The sequence below is a fragment of the Anabrus simplex genome, chromosome 7, assembly GCF_040414725.1.
Source record: "Anabrus simplex isolate iqAnaSimp1 chromosome 7, ASM4041472v1, whole genome shotgun sequence".
In the NCBI taxonomy this organism is placed as follows: Eukaryota; Metazoa; Arthropoda; class Insecta; order Orthoptera; family Tettigoniidae; genus Anabrus; species Anabrus simplex.
Window position 1 is genome coordinate 5,764,883 of NC_090271.1, and position 18,909 is coordinate 5,783,791.

Here is an 18,909-nt window from a genome sequence, read left to right on the forward strand (position 1 = left end):
CACAGTAACAAAACCAACTTCGTAAGAAAATTGTCACTTCACGTCATGTAAACATAGCGCGGCCATTTTGCTGCTGTTCACGTGACCCAGCAATGGCCTCTCATTGGCTGCATGGATACGGTACGTATTGGCACATTCAGGCCACAGGATTTGGTACTTATTGGCATCAAACGAGATTTTTAATGCCCTATTTGATATGGATTTAGGTCGTTTTGGCTATTTCTTTTTCTTTCATACGATGGAGCTACCTACCAACGTATGTTTTCCATCATAATCTCAATTTCAATTTTTTTTTTTTTTTTTTTTTGAGTTGATACCTTTTGGAAATAAGCTTCACAAATATGGAGTTGTTCAAATATGGTGGGATCATTCTTAAATTTAGAATGTTACATTTAATTAATCTTTGTTGGAAAAGAAGAAATATACCCGAAGAATGGAGAAAAGCTGAAATATCACTTTTCAAGAAAGGAAATTGAAGTTTTTGCAGTAACTATCGAGGAATAAGTTTATTAAATGTTGGCTATAAAATACATGCTAAAATAATAAATAATAGACTTAAAATCATTGCACACAATCTCTTATTGGAAGAACAATGTGGATTTAGGAAAGGCAGATCCTGTACAGATAATATATTTAGCCTCAAACAGATACTGGAGAACAGAAGAGAATTTAACTTGAATACTTATGTCGCTTTTGTCGACTGTGAAAAGGCTTTTGATAGGGTAGATAGAGAACAGTTATGGAATATAATGGTAAAAAAATGGATACCCTAAACATCTTATTCAAGTTATCCAAAGTCTGTACAAAAGGACGAGAATTGTGTTAGATTTAGGATACAAACTAACGGAAGAAATATTCATTAATCAAGGTGTACGTCAGGGGTGCAGCCTCTCTCCAACACTATTCAATATATATATATATAGATGAAGTAATCAGAAATTGGAAACGAATTGTGCACTCTGGAATAAAATTGAACACAAACACATACATAAATACTATGCTCTTTGCAGATGATCAATTTATCCTGCAGGATGATGAAGATAAACTCCAGAAATCAATACATCAGTTGAACACCATTTGTAAAAGTTATAATCTTCGGCTATCCCGAACAAAAACCAAAGTTATGGCGTGGCAAGGGAAATATCATATCAGAGCGAAGATAGTAATCGACAATCAACCAGTAGAACAAGTCACAAATTTTAAATACCTTGGTTGTGAAATATGTTTTAATGATGATGACGAGGTGAAGAAGAAGCTTCATCGATTTCAATATATGTGTGGGACAATTCGCCGAACACTGAAAGGAAAAGTAAGAGAAGATACTCAACTTAAATTCTATAAGACTATGGCTGTACCAACTTTGCTATATGGAAGTGAGACATGGGTAGATAAAATAAGCTATAGGAATAAAATACAATCATCTGAAATGAGATTCCTAAGATCAGCGAAAGGATACTCCCTAAAAAATAAAATACGAAATGAAGAGATAAGACAAAAATTAAATATCAATCAATCAATACTGATCTGCATTTAGGGCAGTCGCCCAGGTGGCAGATTCCCTATCTGCTGCTTTCCTAGCCTTTTCTTAAATGATTTCAAAGAAATTGGAAATTTATTGAACATCTCCCTTGGTAAGTTATTCCAATCCCTAACTCCCCTTCCTATAAATGAATATTTGCCCCAGTTTGTCCTCTTGAATTCCAACTTTATCTTCATATTGTGATCTTTCCTACTTTTATAAAAGCCATTCAAACTTATTCGTCCACTAATAACATTCCACGCCATCTCTCCGCTGACAGGTCGGAACATACCACTTAGTCTAGCAGCTCTTCTTCTTTCTCTCAATTCTTCCCAACCCAAACATTGCAACATTTTTGTAACGCTACTCTTTTGTCGGAAATCACTCAGAACAAATCGAGCTGCTTTTTCTTTGGATTTTTTCCAGTTCTTGAATCAGGTAATCCTGGTGAGGGTCCCATACACTGGAACCATACTCTAGTTGGGGTCTTACCAGAGACTTATATGCACTCTCCTTTACATCCTTACTACAACCCCTAAACACCCTCATAACCATGTGCAGAGATCGGTACCCTTTATTTACAATCCCATTTATGTGATTACCCCAATGAAGATCTTTCCTTATATTAACACCTAGATACTTACAATGATCCCCAAAAGGAACTTTCACCCCATCAACGCAGTAATGTCCGACTCGTTGCCTGAACGGTCAGCGTACTGGCCTTCGGTTTAGAGGGTCCCGGGTTCGATTCCCGGCCGGGTCGGGGATTTTAACCTTAATTGGTTAATTCCAAAGGCACGAGGGCTGGGTGTATGTGTTGTCTTCATCATCATTTCATCCTCATCATGACGCGCAGGTCACCTATGGGTGTCAAATAGAAAGACCTGCACCAGGCGAGCCGAACCCGTCCTGGGATATCCCGGCACTAAAAGCCATACGACATTTCATTTTTCAATGCAGTAATTAAAACTGAGAGGACTTTTCCTATTTGTGAAACTCACAACCTGACTTTTAACCCCGTTTATCGACATACCATTGCCTGCTGTCCATCTCACAACATTTTCGAGGTCACGTTACAGTTGCTCACAATCTTGTAACTTATTTATCACTCTATAGAGAATAACATCATCCGTAAAAAGCCTTACCTCCGATTCCACTCCTTTACTCATATCATTTATATATATAAGAAAACATAAAGGTCCGATAACACTGACCTGAGGAACTCCACTCTCAACTATTACAGGGTCAGATAAAGCTTCACCTACTCTAACTCTCTGAGATCTATTTTCTAGAAATATAGCAACCCATTCAGTCACTCTTTTGTCTAGTCCAATTGCACTCAATTTTGCCAGTAGTCTCCCATGATCCACCCTATCAAATGCTTTAGACAGGTCAATCGCGATACAGTCCATGTGACCTCCAGAATCCAAGATATCTGCTATATCTTGCTGGAATCCTACAAGTTGAGCTTCAGTGGAATAACCTTTCCTAAAACCGAATTGCCTTCTATCGAACCAGTTATTAATTTCACAAACATGTCTAATATAATCAGAAAGAATGCCTTCCCAAAGCTTACATACAATGCATGTCAAACTTACTGGCCTGTAATTTTCAGCTTTATGTCTATCACCCTTTCCTTTATACACAGGGGCTACTATAGCAACTCTCCATTCATCTGGTATAGCTCCTCCGACCAAACAATAATCAAATAAGTACTTCAGATATGGTACTATATCCTAACCCATTGTCTTTAGTATATCCCCAGAAATCTGATCAATTCCAGCCGCTTTTCTAGTTTTCAACTTTTGTATCTTATTGTAAATGTCATTTTATTACTTCTTTGGCCTTAGTCTCCTCCTCTATCTGGACATTATCCTTGTAACCAACAATCTTTACATACTGCTGACTGAATACTTCTGCCTTTTGAAGATCCTCACATACACACTCCCCTTGTTCATTAATTATTCCTGGAATGTCCTTCTTGGAACCTGTTTCTGCCTTAAAATACCTATACATACCCTTCCATTTTTCACTAAAATTTTTATGACTGCCAATTATGCTTGCCATCATGTTATCCTTAGCTGCCTTCTTTGCTTGATTCAATTTTCTAGTAAGCTCCTTCAATTTCTTCTTACTTCCACAGCCATTTCAAACTCTATTTCTTTCCAGTCTGCACCTCCTTCTTAGTCTCTTTATTTCTCTGTTATAATAAGGTGGATCTTTACCATTCCTTACCACCCTTAAAGGTACAAACCTGTTTTCGCATTCCTTAACAATTTCTTTAAACCCATCCCAGAGTCTGTTTACATTTTTATTTACCGTTTTCCACCGATCATAGTTACTTTTTAGAAACTGCCTCATGCCTGCTTTATCAGCCATATGGTACTGCCTAACAGTCCTACTTTTAAGACCTTCCTTTCTATCACATTTATTTTTAACTACCACAAAAACAGCTTCATGATCACTAATACCATCTATTACTTCAGTTTCCCTATAGAGCTCATCTGGTTTTATCAGCACGACATCCAGGATATTTTTCCGTCTGGTTGGTTCCATCACTTTCTGAATCAGCTGTCCTTCCCATATTAACTTATTTGCCATTTGTTGGTCATGCTTCCTGTCGTTCGCATTTCCTTCCCAATTTACAACTGGCAAATTCAGATCTCCCGCTACAATCACATTGCTTTCCACGTCGTTTCCCACATAGCTGACTATCCTATCAAATAATTCCGAATCCGCGTCAGTGCTACCCTTTCCCGATCTGTACACTCCAAATATATCAAGTTGCCTATTATCTTTAGAAATGAGCCTTACACCTAGAATTTCATGTGTCTCATCTTTAACTTTTTCGTAGCTTACAAATTCTTCTTTCACCAGAATGAACACTCCCCCTCCCACCCTTCCTATCCTATCTCTACGATACACACTCCAGTGCGGTGAGAAAATTTCTGCATCCATTATATCATTTCTCAGCCATGATTCAACTCCTATTACAATATCTGGTAAATATATATCTATTAAATTACTTAATTCTATTCCTTTCTTTACAATACTTCTACAGTTCAACACTAACAATTTTATGTCATCCCTACTTGATTTCCAATTCCCTGTTCCCTTATCACTGCTCCCTAGGCCATCCCGTTTCCCTGAATGTACCTCCCTACTACCCTTCCAAACAAATTTCCTAACTTATACGTACCACTGCGGTTTAAATGAAGGCCATCTCAATGAATGAAAGAATATTCCAAAACAGGATAAATTGGAAAAACCACGTTCTGAGGATGGATAACGACAAAATCCCAAAACTTGCCCTGGAATACCATCCTACAGGAAGAAGAGATACTGGTCATCCTATGAAGAGATGGAATGAAAATCTGAGGTCGGAACAGGCTGTTAGCCTAATCCATGAAGAGGAAATAAGTAAGTCACAATGCCATATTTTCTAATAAAATAAGAGAAAATACAGGAGACAAAGGAATAAGGCATTGCCTGGTAGAACAGATATATATACATAATTTACATTAGATGTTAAAATAACACATTAAAATACGTAACACAAACTAAAATAGCCAATGGGATAAAAGCACAACTGACACAAATACACTAGGACAAAGGACATCATTAAACACGAGAAAACAGACCTCTATCCCTCATAAAGCGGATGACTAAGTCTGCTGACTGCTCGTCAACTCGCAAGATAAGCGAGATTGTACTCGGGAGGTTAAGACTACGGCGAAGATCGACCAGGTCCATACACTCCTTAAGGATGTGTACCACAGTAAGATTATCGCCGCAAGTACACACCGCAGGGGGTTCTCCTTTCAATAGATGGGAGTGAGTCAGGATACCGTGGCCGATCCCAACACGACATAATACCACTGCTTCCCTCCGCAAAGCCCGAAGGGAAGTCCTCCATACCTTCGTTGTTCTTTTTATTGCTCTCAGCTTATTTGGAAGTGGAATGGCCTGCCACTCCATCTCCCAATGGGACATAACCAGATGTCTCAGGTGAGTGCGAATATCACTTGCTGGAACCTTGAAAGGCAACGGGGGCAGTGTAACTGCCTCCTTGGCAGCCTTATCTGCTACTTCATTTCCCTCTACACCCATGTGGCTTGGGAGCCATATAAACGCGATTCTGGTGCCGGCATCCAAACACCCGGCCAGCAGGTCCTGGACCTGCTGCACCAGAGGGTGCTGAGGGAAACAAGTATCAATAGACTGGAGCGAACTCAAGGAGTCAGTACACAGAAGAAAGTGTCGGCGCTCATTGTACAGTGCATACCGCAGAGCTTCGCGGATAGCATACAGCTCGGCTGTGTACACACTACAGGTTTCCGGGAGAGCAAAAAGAAACCTATCATTGTCGACAACGAACGCACAGCCCACCTTCGTTTCTGTCCTTGAACAATCCGTGTAGATGACGACCGAACCTGGATAGCGGCCAATAACAGACAGGAAGAGCCTCTGATAAATCGAAGGGTGCATGTTTTCCTTCAGGCCAGTGTGCAGATCCAGGATTATTTCACGTCGTCGTACTATTCACGGAGGTACCCCACTTAGTTGTCTGACAAGGCAAGGAACCAAAGGTATGCAAAACAATCTGTAACTGCTATCCAAGCATATTCCAACTGGCCGCGTTGCTCAAGGACAAGCAGCGTACAGCAAACGGTTGCCATTGTTGAACACGCAATGATATCTTGGATGAAGTGGCATCTGTCGCAAATTTGCAGCACATGAAAGTAGGAGCTGCTGGCGCCTCAGGTGTAAAGGCGACACACCAGACTCGCAAGCAGGCTGGCAATGGGGCCTGTACGAAAACCTCCCGTCGCCAACCTAACCCCGCTGTGGTGGATGCTTTTCAGCTTCGCAAGGACGCTTGGTCTTGCTGAACCATATGCTGCACTGCCGTAGTCTAGCCGGGAAAAAATATGTGCCCTATAGAATCGTGGGAGCACCGTGCGGTCAGCACCCCAATTAATGCTGCTAAGAAACTTCATGATATTGAGCTTCTTAGTGCATTGGACTTTTAACTGCTGCATGTGTGGCTCCCACGATAATTTGCTATCGAAAAGGAGCCCAAGAAATCGGTAAGTGTCAACAAATGGAAGAACGACATTTCCTAAATAAAGCTCAGGTTGTGGATGAAGAGTACGGAGTTGACAAAAGTGGACAACAGAGGACTTTGTGGTGGAAAATCGAAAGCCATGTTCTACGGCCCACTGTTCCACTCTCCTAATAGCTTGCTGTAATTGGCGCTCTGCGACTGCCATATTACGCGAGCTATAGCGCAGAGCAAAATCATCCACATAGAGCGATGGTATTACTGCTGAACCGGCAGCAGCAACAATACAATTTATGGCAATCGCGAACCGAGTGACACTAAGGACCGATCCTGTGGAACCCCATTTTCCTGAACGTGGTATTGCAATTATGTCCTCCCTACTCGGAAACTGAATAAATGGAGGGACAAACAATTCACAATAAAAACCGGCAAGCAACCTCGGAATCTCCACTGATGCAGGACTGAAGGGATACCATATCGCCATGTGGTGTCATAAGCCTTTTCTAAGTCAAAGAAAACAGCTACCAAATGTTTGCGGAGGAATGCATCCTGCATAGAGCTCTCCAGGCGTACCAAGTGGTCAGTGGTCGAGCGAGTCGCTCGAAAACCACATTGGTACTCGGACAAGAGTCCTTGTTTCTCCAGACACCAGACAAGTCGGCGATTTACCATCCTCTCAAATAGCTTACACTGGCAGTTTGTAAGACAAATCGGTCTGTAACTTCCTGCATACTTAGGGTCTTGGTCAGGCTTGAGGACAGGAATTACTATGCCCTCTCGCCACTGAGACAGAAAATCACCCTCTATCCAGATTCGGTTGAACACACGAAGGAGATACAGTAGATTATCATCACTAAGGTGTTTCAACATCTGGTTATGGATGTTGTCTGGTCCAGAAGACGTGTACTTGCAAAGCGCTAAGGCGCTGCGGAGTTCCCACTCCGTAAAGGGTACGTTGTAGTCTTCTGAAGCTTCAGTGGCAAAATTAATGTGATGACATTCTGCCTCCTACTTCAGAATGAGGAAATCACGATGGTAATTCCCGGAGCCAGATACATCCACGAAATAACTAGCTAGATGGTTAGCAATCGAGAGTGGGTCAGTGACGACACTGCCTGCAATGGAAATTTCCGGTACAGAAGATGATCCTTGGAGAGCAGAAATACGTCGAAGCTTAGTCCACACTTGAGATGGAGTATGTGACGTCATAGACGACACAAATCTCTCGCACAAAGCGTTCTTACTTTGGCGAATAAGAACTCGCGCCTTAGCGCAGAGTTTCTTCAATGTTAGCAAGTTGGCCACAGTAGGCTGTCTACGGTAACGTTTATGAGCGCAACAGCGTTCTTTGATAGCTGCTGCTATTTCTTCGTTCCACCAAGGAACAAGTTGTCGGCGAGGAGTCCCCGAGAAGTACGGAATGGACTCCTCAGCAGCAGCAAGAATAACTTGAGTGATGTAAGTTATTTCCTCACAGATATAGGCATTAAAGGGAGCTAGTGATGTGTACTTTGGCCAATCAACATGTTTAAGTTTTGCTTCAACAAAGTAAGGATGAGGGGAAAATGGTCACTGTCACAGAGATCATCGTGTGTATTCCACCGAAACAGTGGAACCAACGTTCGGCTGCATAGACTAACATACATGCGAGAATATGTACCGTAACGTACACTGAAGTGAGTTGGTTATCCTGTGTTCAAAATACATAAATCCAGCTCTGTTACTAATCTTTCCAGCCCTCGTCCCCGGGAGCAAGGCGTCTCAGAGCCTCATATGGGGTGATGGGCATTAAAATCGCCCAATAAGAGGGAGGTGGGAGCTGATCTATAAGCTCACTGACCATTTATGTTAAGAGGCTGGCCTGGTGGAAAACTGTTGCTATGACAGGCAACGGTACCCGCACCGCAATTGCTTCCAGTGGGGTCCTTAGAGGGACCTCTTCGCTATAAGTATCAGAACGGACAAAAATACCCACGTCACCAGACGCCCGGTGGGCATAATATCGTTCTGTCGAGTATAGTCTGAAATTTCTCAAGGCCGTATGATGACCTGGTCTGAAGTTTGTCTCCTGAATACAAACTATATCGCTGCGTACTCACTGCTTGTTGTTTTAAGGGGCCTAACATCGAAGGTCATCGGCCCTGCGTACTCACTAATCAACTCGCAGAGCTCAGCAAGATGCCTGTCATAACCGTTACAATTCCGCTGTAACAGTGCCATAGTGTGGGTGTGGACTTCTGAGGTTTAGGTTAGAAGCAGCGTAATGCTACCTAACCTACAATCACATCCCCATCCAAAGATGGAGATAAATGCCTTGAATTTCTTTGACATAGTCCGGGGGCAAGGGGAGCGCACAGGTTATCCAGGAGGAAGACCCGCTGGCAGAATCAGGCCCTCCAGGTGGAGGGCGTAAGGCCCCATTTGTAGGAGATGTGGAAGAACGCCTGGTAAGGGCGCTCTTCTTCCCTGCCGTCGATTCTTGTTTAGACGGGCTGAGAGTTGATTCTACAGCCCTGGTTGACGATGTCGCCTCCCGCGGCTTTCGCCGACGTCGTGGAGGGAGGAGATGTTGTCTTCTTCCCCTTCTGTGCCGGCATAGGTTTCTTAGCCGGCACAGGCTTATTGGTGGTCGAAGGTCGGGATGGACTCGCCTTCAAGCTCGTTCTCTTTGTAGCAATCTACTTGGAAGGTGTTTCAATAGAAAATGACGAACCTGGGAGAGACTAGTGTCTTGGCCAGTGCATTCAGAGAATTAAACTTACGGCGCGCTTCCTGGTAGGAAAGACCATCCAGGGTCTTGACCTCCTGGATCTTCTTCTCACTCAGATAGGTCGGACAGTTCCGATCTCGAGAGAATGAAGACCAGACCAGTTAGTGCACTTGTACAGAGGTGTGCACTCCTCCGCGCCGTGAGCTACTTTCCCACATGTTCCAAAAACAGATTGATTCGAACAATGAGATACCAAGTGTCCGAATCTCTGGGATTGACAGCATCGCATAGGAGGCAGGATGTACAGCCTCACATCGCAAGGATAGGTTGTTATCTTGACTTTCTCTGGCAACACTGACAATGTGAAGGAGACTATGAATGCACCTGTGGCAACGTCTTCACTGTTGACTTTGCATGTGATACGCCAGACGTGGGTCACGCCACGGTGCTTCATGTCTTCCATCAATTCATCGTCAGTGTTTAGAATAAGATCACGGTGGAAAATAACCCCATAAACCAAAATCAAGGTTTTGTGCTCTTCCACTTTGAGGGGGATGTCGCCAAAGTGGTCACACTTAAGCAACTGATCGGCTCGTCTTCAGAAGCAAACCACCATTGCGCATTTTCTTTAGATACTCAAGTTCACTGTATACACCTTCGATGTGTCGACTAAAAAAGAATCAATTTAAGCAGCTTGAAATCTTGCCCATCGGTTCTGGTAGCAACCAGGAACCTAGGGAAGCTGGCACCCAGACCAATACGCTGCGCTTGTTCCCCCCTTAGGGAATCAAATGTTAAAGGCTTGGGTAGCGAACTACCCGAGGTGGCAGGCGGAAGTGGTTTCGACACCATGTCCGAAATCATCCTTCCCGAATGCCACCCATTCCAATCAGGGGTCTCTGTAGCCGAAAAAAGCAGCCAAGGCAACACCCACCTGGTCATAGCCGGTACTGCCCGGGGTCCGATGTTGGACGATGCCTAACTGAGGCAATGAGCAAGAGGACTCCCTTACTCCAGTCACCCGCAATAGCATGTACAGAGCACTAAATATTTGTAAAAAAATTAAATAAACAAAAAATAATAATAATAATAACAACATGTCCTTCTGGCATTCGGCTGTGTGGGGACAGGCAGAGGATACCATGGGTGTATTCTACATGTGCATCCCCCACCCGCAGGGGGTAGTGTGTGTGGTCCGCGAGAGGTATTTTATTTCCCTCAAATCCGCCGGCAAGCCAAGTGGGAGTATCACCTAACCCCCTGCTACGCCAGCGTAGCAGGTTCGTGGTACACAAGTACGCAGGTATGGCGTATTGTTGTTATTATCATCATCATCATCATATAATAATAATAATGGACACGGGATAAGGGAAATGTAAATTTCTGGAATTTTTTCTCTCCCCACGGGAGACTAGTTTCTAACTAAACAGTACAGAAAAAAATAGAACCAGTAATCAGCAATACCAGAAAAAACTAATCTCATTCTTTGGTCACCTAATTAGAACATTCAAAAATAGAATCAGCAGGATAATAACAGAAAAATTATAGAACAGTAATATTAAGTAGGTTACAGAAATCAAAGAAGATATGAAGGAACTAGCCTACAAATGACAGTAGAAGATTACAAAAAAACAAGACCCACAGAACTAAAAAATAGACGCCAGACTACAGACCAAGATCAATAAACCACGGAAAGAGTGATTTCAGACGAGGAGAAAAAAAAAAAAAAATCCGAGAGAATGAAGAAGTACTGGGCTGAGAGAAAATCAAAAAATCAATTGTATAATTGACTAAAGTGGTCCAATGAAGGCCATGAAATAGAAAAATAAATAAATAAATTATTATCATATTAAGAAGAAAGTGTTATACATAGGCCTACGTGAAAATGTGAACAGTGAAACTGAAAAGGAAGAAAAGTTTCTCAACAGAGTTTAAGTTAATTAGCGTGCAGACCATTCCTACAGAGAGATCTAAACTAGTCACAAAGAAACATGAAAGAGAGAAAAAATTCCAGAAATTTACATTTCCCTTATCTTCAAAGCATACATAAAATATGCAACATAAAAAGGTGAAACTAAAGTAGAAATGACAAAAGGGTCGAACAAACGTCGCCGAGAAAAGAGGGTGTGGTAGAGACAGGCTACATTAAATAGTTCTGTAGATCCATATAGGCGCCCAGATGGGTGGTCTACAGTAGATTTCATTGGATTTCATAGGCCTACATTTACTAAAACTAGAAGTAACTTCAACGAAATATTACCTAACGGAAGTAACCTATGCATATTTAATTCATAGTGAAAAATAATTTCCCTGAGAATAAAAGAGATGCAATTCCAATTCACTAATCGATGTAGCCTACGCCTTGCTGTTATACCATAGAGAATTTTTTAAATAAAAATTGGACTGCTAATTACGGTATTTTATCTCAGAAATATTTTACTTCAACAGACTTTAAATATGAAAAATACCGTACGTAAACAATGGTGACTCATGGTAACTAAGCATCCTACTTTTCACACATGGTATTTTTGCCGTTAGTTTTGAACAAAATACAAATACAACTAAAATTAAGATACATCAATACTCCTTTCTTACCCGCACTAAACCATATATATCTAAGATAAAGAAATTAGACAATCGTCATGAATTGCATAACGTATCAGACACTGAAAACACGGCGAACACTTCCACCAAACTCACAAAATAATTCAAGTTAACTCGAAATACCTTTCTATTTTGCTAAGAACATTGGAATTTCCTATTTGAATGTCACAAGACGCCATTATCATGCCTAGATTCCATTGACAGCGAAGGCTTCGGATGTACAAGTAACTCGCATACGCTGCCGCCACCACCTCTTATTCTAATGACATTCGTCATCATTTCTGTCATTCTCAAGCCGTTAGTACAGCAGGTAGTACACGCAGAGTACAGAGTAATACGGTATCATAGCATAGTTCGAGCTGCTACCATGTATCGATATAATAGAAAGAATGTGTGAATTATCGATTTTTAAGAAAACATTAGATTAATGATCGAGAGTCATTAGAGCTTTGTACTGAAGATCTGAAGCAAGCTTTGCTTTTCCGATAGGGCAGTTCTGCTCTTGGTTCTTCTCAATTCTTCCCGTCTAATGTTGATATCGCTGTTTTGTGTGTTAATGGGTAAAACTATAAGGGATATTGACTTCAAACACCAGTTTACGGTACTGCGTTTTTCAAGTTTGGACTGTGGTCGTGAAAGGAAGGCCGTGTTGTGAACGAACTGGAGTATTCCAATAAATGTGTTAAAAATGGGCAGCAGGCGTGCTGAAGAAATAAGTGAACTCCGACGAGACGTTATGCTTTTAGAGGTATTGTACAATTTATTGAGAGGTCACTTGTCAATTTCGAACGTCTTTGAAATAATGTAAGAAAAGACCAAGTATTAATAAACAACTGATAGGGAATCTGCCACCTGGTCCTAAATGCAAGTGATTAATTAATTGAAACTTCATTCGGTTGTTTGATAGTCCTTTGAATTAAGGACTTTTATTCTGAGTTCTTGTGCGTTTTTATGTTGTGGACGTAAAGGAATGAGTGATGTGGGCAGATTCCTGCTCATTTAGGTACTTGTACCAAGTAAAGGAGCAGATAAGGCTGAAGTAGAGGTAATATTTATGCTTCGTATCTGTTGAAGCTGTTGCTATCAGAATCTATTAAAGATCCGAATTATCACTAACAAAATTTCCGAAACGTAACATTGGCGTAACCCTTCAGTAACAAGAAAAATAACTTCTGTACCAAAACCCAATGACAGTGCACCGTAACGTAGTGTAACTTTCACAGGTATTATACCGAACTGCAAAAATTAAATTATGTGTAATGGGGTAACACCGATCATATGCTTATTTTGCATTCTAAATTGGGGTTTTACAGATTAATACTGATGGCTCCAGATGTGATGCAGCGGCAACATTTACGTAAGGAATTTAAGAACATAATGATAGTCTGATGCAGAAAAGATCATTTATAACCATAATAATAAATCAAATTCTTATTGAACAAATATGTCCATACTGGGAGAAGTAGGTCTTGTGTTGTCTTCCATGGGCATAACTTTACATCCTGCAGCCCAACGTTTATAACATTATAGGGAAGTAAAAATAATGCAGATCTTACTTGGAATTTGTTTTAGAGGGAAGATGTGTTCATTGTGATGTCTAGGAACCCAGAAGTGCATTTAGTTTCATAACCTAATAAAGAGCAGCAGCCGCCAACGTCCATGGCTAAAGTAGCTTCTTGCATTCTCATTGGTCAACATGAACGGAATGTGACGTCATTGCCATCAGTGCTGATAAATACATTGCGATTCCAACCCCAGCTGAATAAAAGCACAAACGAAAAACGCCATGTAAAATAACAATGTGGCTTGTAACCGTCCAGACCAATGGTCTTGTCCAGATCCTATCGTAACCATCAGCACGGCAAGAACCAATCCAGACCAATCGTGTTTCCACACGAAACTAGGGGCCCAGGGCCGCTTCGCGGCTTCTAACCGTCCAGACCAGTGGTCTTGTCCACAGCAAGAATCCTAACAGTCTAGACCAGGAGTTTACAAAAGGCAGCCTGCGGGCCACATGTGGCTCTTGATTTATCAGTTTCATTTTCCGTATTGACCGTTATCGTAAGTTATAGACGAGAAAGGTTCCACCTTATCAATACAAATTTATTTATACAAATATCTACAGTACCGGTTTTGACTCTTTACATGTAGTCATCCTCAGCTGTACACCGTTACCTTCACATAATTCAAATTAGTTGATTTGCCTTGTCCATAATATTAGTCATAATGATAGAATATATCTTAATTCTAGTTGAGCATGCTTTAGGGTGAATTCAACTATGTACAATCTAAAATGTGTGTGTGAATTTTTTAGGCCTAAAATCATGTAAATGGGCTGTTATTAAAAGTACAATTACATAAACACTTAAAAAAAAAAATGTGATTCATGTATAATGTTGTCTTAAAATATACAGATCAAGTAAAATCCGTTATAATAGATGAATAGGAACATTTTTGTTGGAAAGAGTTTTTGTCTTGCGTACGTTGATTTTCTTCAATATGTGAATATCGTATAAACGGACTGTTATTCAAAGTACAGTTGCATAAACACTCTTAAAAATATATATAGTACATCTAGAACGTCATCTTAAAATGTGCAAATTCATGTAAGATCCGTTACAATAAATAGGAAACAGTTTTTAGCGTAAGTTTCCGGTCTTGCATTCGTTGATTTTCTTCAATATGATATGGAGATTATCTGTGCTTTTTTGTAAGTGGTGCTCTTCTTTCTGCTGTATATTATGCTTATTCATTAGCTTTTGGTTGACTTATCAATCATTAAAAACAAGTCTGATATATTGTCTGAGGTAGATGTGTGCAGCTGCGGTTGAATATGGTTGGAATATTGAATGTAATTTCTATTCTGTGAGTGTCAAATGCAGGAAGGTGGGTCTTCTCTGGTCTACAAATGCCGATGTGTGTGATTGCTATTGTGGTTGTGATGCGTTAGCTTTGGCTGCCTGGCGTGCACTGTGTCGTGTTCTTCTGGTGTTTGTTTCACACACACATTTTAGATTGTACATAATTGAATTCACCCTAAAGCATGCTCAACTAGAATTAAGATATATCCTATCATTATGACTAATATTATGGACAAGGCAAATCAACTAATTTGAATTATGTGAAGGTAACGGTGTACAGCTGAGGATGACTACATGTAAAGAGTCGAAACCGGTACTGTAGATATTTGTATAAATAAATTTGTATTGATAAGGTGGAAACTTTCTCGTCTATAACTTACGGCCACATGTGGCCCGCGAATCCATATTGTGCGGTCCGCGAGAGTTTTAGGAAAATTATATACATTTTTAAGAAATTTGAAGAAAATGTACCAAAAAATATTTCATAGTCCGTTCAAAAAATTATTCCAAGTCGGAACTAATTCATTATTTAATATTATTTCCTGTTTTTAAATATTCACTTGATCTGAATAGATTCTTTTTTTTTTTAAATGTAAAACCCTCATTCTTGCGAGACCTTTATTTTCGTATGGATATAATTTTCACTTGTATGTATATCTTGCCTCAATTAATTTAAAATCAATATTAAAACATTTGAGAATATTTTTCAATAACTTACGTTTGAATATGGTCATACATATCTTAATGACACAAATACGCTTGAATTGTCATGCAGACATACACGATGTGCAACATTCAACTGTTTCATAATTTCCAAACTGTCTAAAAATGTTTTCATTGAAATGCACTGCCTACTTGATACAAAATATCTTGACTTTCATGTGAAACCGGTTCAAACTCCTCAGAAACGGAACTTTAATCACTAACGTTGATGAAATGTATAAAAGACACTCATAACAGCAAGTGGCTGGTCTGAAAATGATACAGAAAAAATTGGCAAACGAAGTTGATAAAGAATTAAGTCAGCCGTTCTACGTGCTGGTTCGCACAGGGCAGGATGCAGCAAGAGCGGACGTGGGCCCCTGCACTGACCTCCATCCCCTTCACTGACACAGCAATAGACTCGTCCGGCAAGGCTTGCTGGCTATTCCTCCCGTCTCCACACACTCAGTCGTGCTTGCTTGACATGTAGTGGAGTTTCACAAGTTACCGTACTGTCCATTTTGGAGGCTTTGTTTAGTATTGAGTGTAAAGTGTTCGCGTCTTTTACGTGAATAGTAAATGAGCGGTAGCTCAGTGAATCGCAAAATTGAAAATATAAACAGAATTTACAAGGAAAGCTGGGAGAGTGACTATTTAATTACTAGCAACTGTGGGAAGCTTCAGTGTTTGGTTTGCATACAAATAGTGTCTGTGCCAAAGAAGTACAATGTTAAACGACATTACTCAACAATGCACGAGAAGAAGTATGCATCATATAAGGAAGAAGCTCGACACGCACGGGTTGCAGACTTCAAAAATAAATTAAAATAGCAAACCGGTATGTTTGGTAAAGTCTTACAAAATCAGTTGTCTTCTCTGTACGCCTCCTACGCAGTGTCGCTTGAACTTGCAAAGGCAAAAAAAAAAAAAAATCTTCACTGAAGGCAGTCTTGTTGAAAAGTGCACTATGGAAATGGCAAAGGCTTTTGGAGATGCTAAAATGGCTGAGAAATTTGAATCAGTGCCACTTTCCAACCAAAGAGTACAGAGAAGGGCCACTGAAATGAGAGAACAAGTAGAAAAAGCACTCATTAAATTGGTTAAGGAAAGCACATATTTCTCGCGATGCCTTGATGAAAACACTGATCAGTCAGATGTCAGATCTTCGAAGATTTCAGTAGTAAAGAGGAGCTATTTCATGTCTGTTCTTTTCAGGGAACAACGAAAGGGAGGGACATTTATGATGCTGTTAAAAGAACTGTCGACAGAGTTGGAGGCTTCAATAAATGTTCAGCCATTGTGACAGACGGAGCGCCAGCAATGACGGGTGAAGACAGGACTGACGGGATTGCTAAAAGAAAATGGCGTAACATGTCCATGTCTCATTCATCAGGGAGTATTGTGTGGGAAATCAATTAAGAAAACGGAACGTTTTGAACATGTGGTTACAATTATTAATATGTTAAGAGATGGAAATCGAGTTCTTTTGCATAGAAGATTCAAACAGTTTATGCTGGAAATTGATGCAGAATATGGAGACTTGCTGCTGTACAACCATGTAAGGTGGCTGAGTGCAGGGAAGTGCCTTCAACATCTTTTTTGCAATTCACAAGGAAATCCCAGAATTTCATAATAAGTTTGTCTCGTCAGATACCTCAGAACTATAAGAGAAAATTCAAAGCCCAGAGTTTTTAAAGCAGTTAGCTTTCCTAACAGACGTGACAGATCACCTTAACACCTTCAACCTCAATCTTCAAGGAAGAAACCATGAGGTGTCAGATCTAGTGGGAACTGTTAATGGATTTCAAAACAAATTGAACATTTTTAAACGTCCTTTAGAAAATGATGAATCAAATAATTTCCCCTGCTGTCTACAATTAGTGGCAGGAAAGGACCAAGAAACCATACGGTAAATTTTTCAGTTTTCAGTTCACACATTCAAGAGATCATTGAAGAATTCAACACACGATTCAAGGAAACTGAAATTCTGAAAAGCAGTATACAACTTTCCGTGAATCCTCTTGGTGCTGCAATCGAGGAACTACAACTTGAGCTGTGCAATCTACAAGCCGATACGTTCCTACAGACAAGACAAGACAAGAAAAGGGATCACATTTTTTAAAACTTCTACCCAGCGAAAAATACCCAAATTTAAGACAATTTGGACTAAAAATTACTTCAATGTTTGGGAGCACGTACATATGTGAAAGTGTTTTCTCATCAATGAAATTCATTAAAAATCAATGCAGAAGTTGACTTTCAGATTCTTCCTTGCTGCATCTTTTGAGATTAGCAACAACAGAACTGGAGGTAGACATTCATTTATTGGTAGATGCAGCTGATTGACCACACTACTCCCACTAAATTGTCCTTCTTTAACACTAGAACCGCCGGAATATATTATATACCTGAAACCGCCGATGCGGTCATTTTGACCGCCATTGAAATTATTATATCTTCGTTCTCGATACGCACGGTTACCCATTGTTATCCTTTTGCCTCTGTTTCTGTACATTGATTTATGAGTTTCAATATTTATTTGTCAACAAAAAGACGCCACGCACTCGTTACACTGTCGTCAGTTTCATACCACTATGAATATGGAGCAAGTCCTGGATTTTCTTTCAATGGGTAATGCAAGCAATCCAACCAGGTGTCATCTTCCCAGTCTGCTACAGTCCACTCCCTGATGCCATCAGGACCTGAGGACGCATTATCTGACCATGGTAGGCTTTTACCTTGGTTGTCATGTCCCCTATGATACCATGCTTTACGGGTTACTATGTCTACGGCTGTACGAGAAGAATTGAAAACTCGTCAGTACTCAGCCTATGTGAAGAATCATAATTTGAATACGGTATAAATCAAGGAACTTCACCAAATTTGTTACGCTGATAGTTATAACAGTACTATTATCAACTTACCTTTCAGCCTGAACAATTCGGTTTTGAGAGTGATCTGAATCGCTGCTTTCCGAGTTATCACTTGACTGGTAATAATATTTGTATGCATTTTTCTTTTTAGGTCCTTTATATGCCTTTGCTGGTGAAATGTAGTGTTTACAGTGCACTATGTCTTCTGGTATTTTTCACTTTCATTGACCTATCTCAATCTCATCGTTGGCTTTGACAATATGAAATTGACTGAGGTATGAGCGATGCTAGTAATACCATTCCTTATGCAGCCAGTCCATGTTATGAATGGTGTAAAAATGTCACTCATAGGGTCGGTTGGTGCATGCATTGCAATGGGCTTGCCAGACTGATATGTAATAGCAACTTCTGGTTCAGGGAGGAAAACAACGGGAAACTACCTCACTCCTCATTTCCCTAGTATGCCTCCTGAGTGACGCCAAGGCTATCTATGACAGCTTTTGGGGGAACTGTGGAGAATCAAACCAGCCTTCGGGCTGAATACCCAACGTACATAAAATACAGGTCCCTTATAT

General features: G+C 40.5%; 1 protein-coding gene across 2 annotated transcripts in view; it reads right to left on the reverse strand.

Moving 5' to 3' along the window:
* Positions 1 to 12,206, reverse strand: part of d4 — a 548,883-nt gene extending 536,677 nt beyond the window's left edge. For both annotated transcript variants that reach the window (XR_010860741.2, XM_067151017.2), the window contains exon 1: positions 12,022 to 12,206. Coding sequence is in view for 1 of the 2 variants with exons in the window: in XM_067151017.2 (XP_067007118.1) it covers positions 12,022 to 12,083 (62 nt within the window). In the remaining variant the exon portion in view is untranslated. The remainder of the gene's footprint in view (positions 1 to 12,021) is intronic.
* Between the last annotated feature and the right edge of the window lie 6,703 nt (positions 12,207 to 18,909).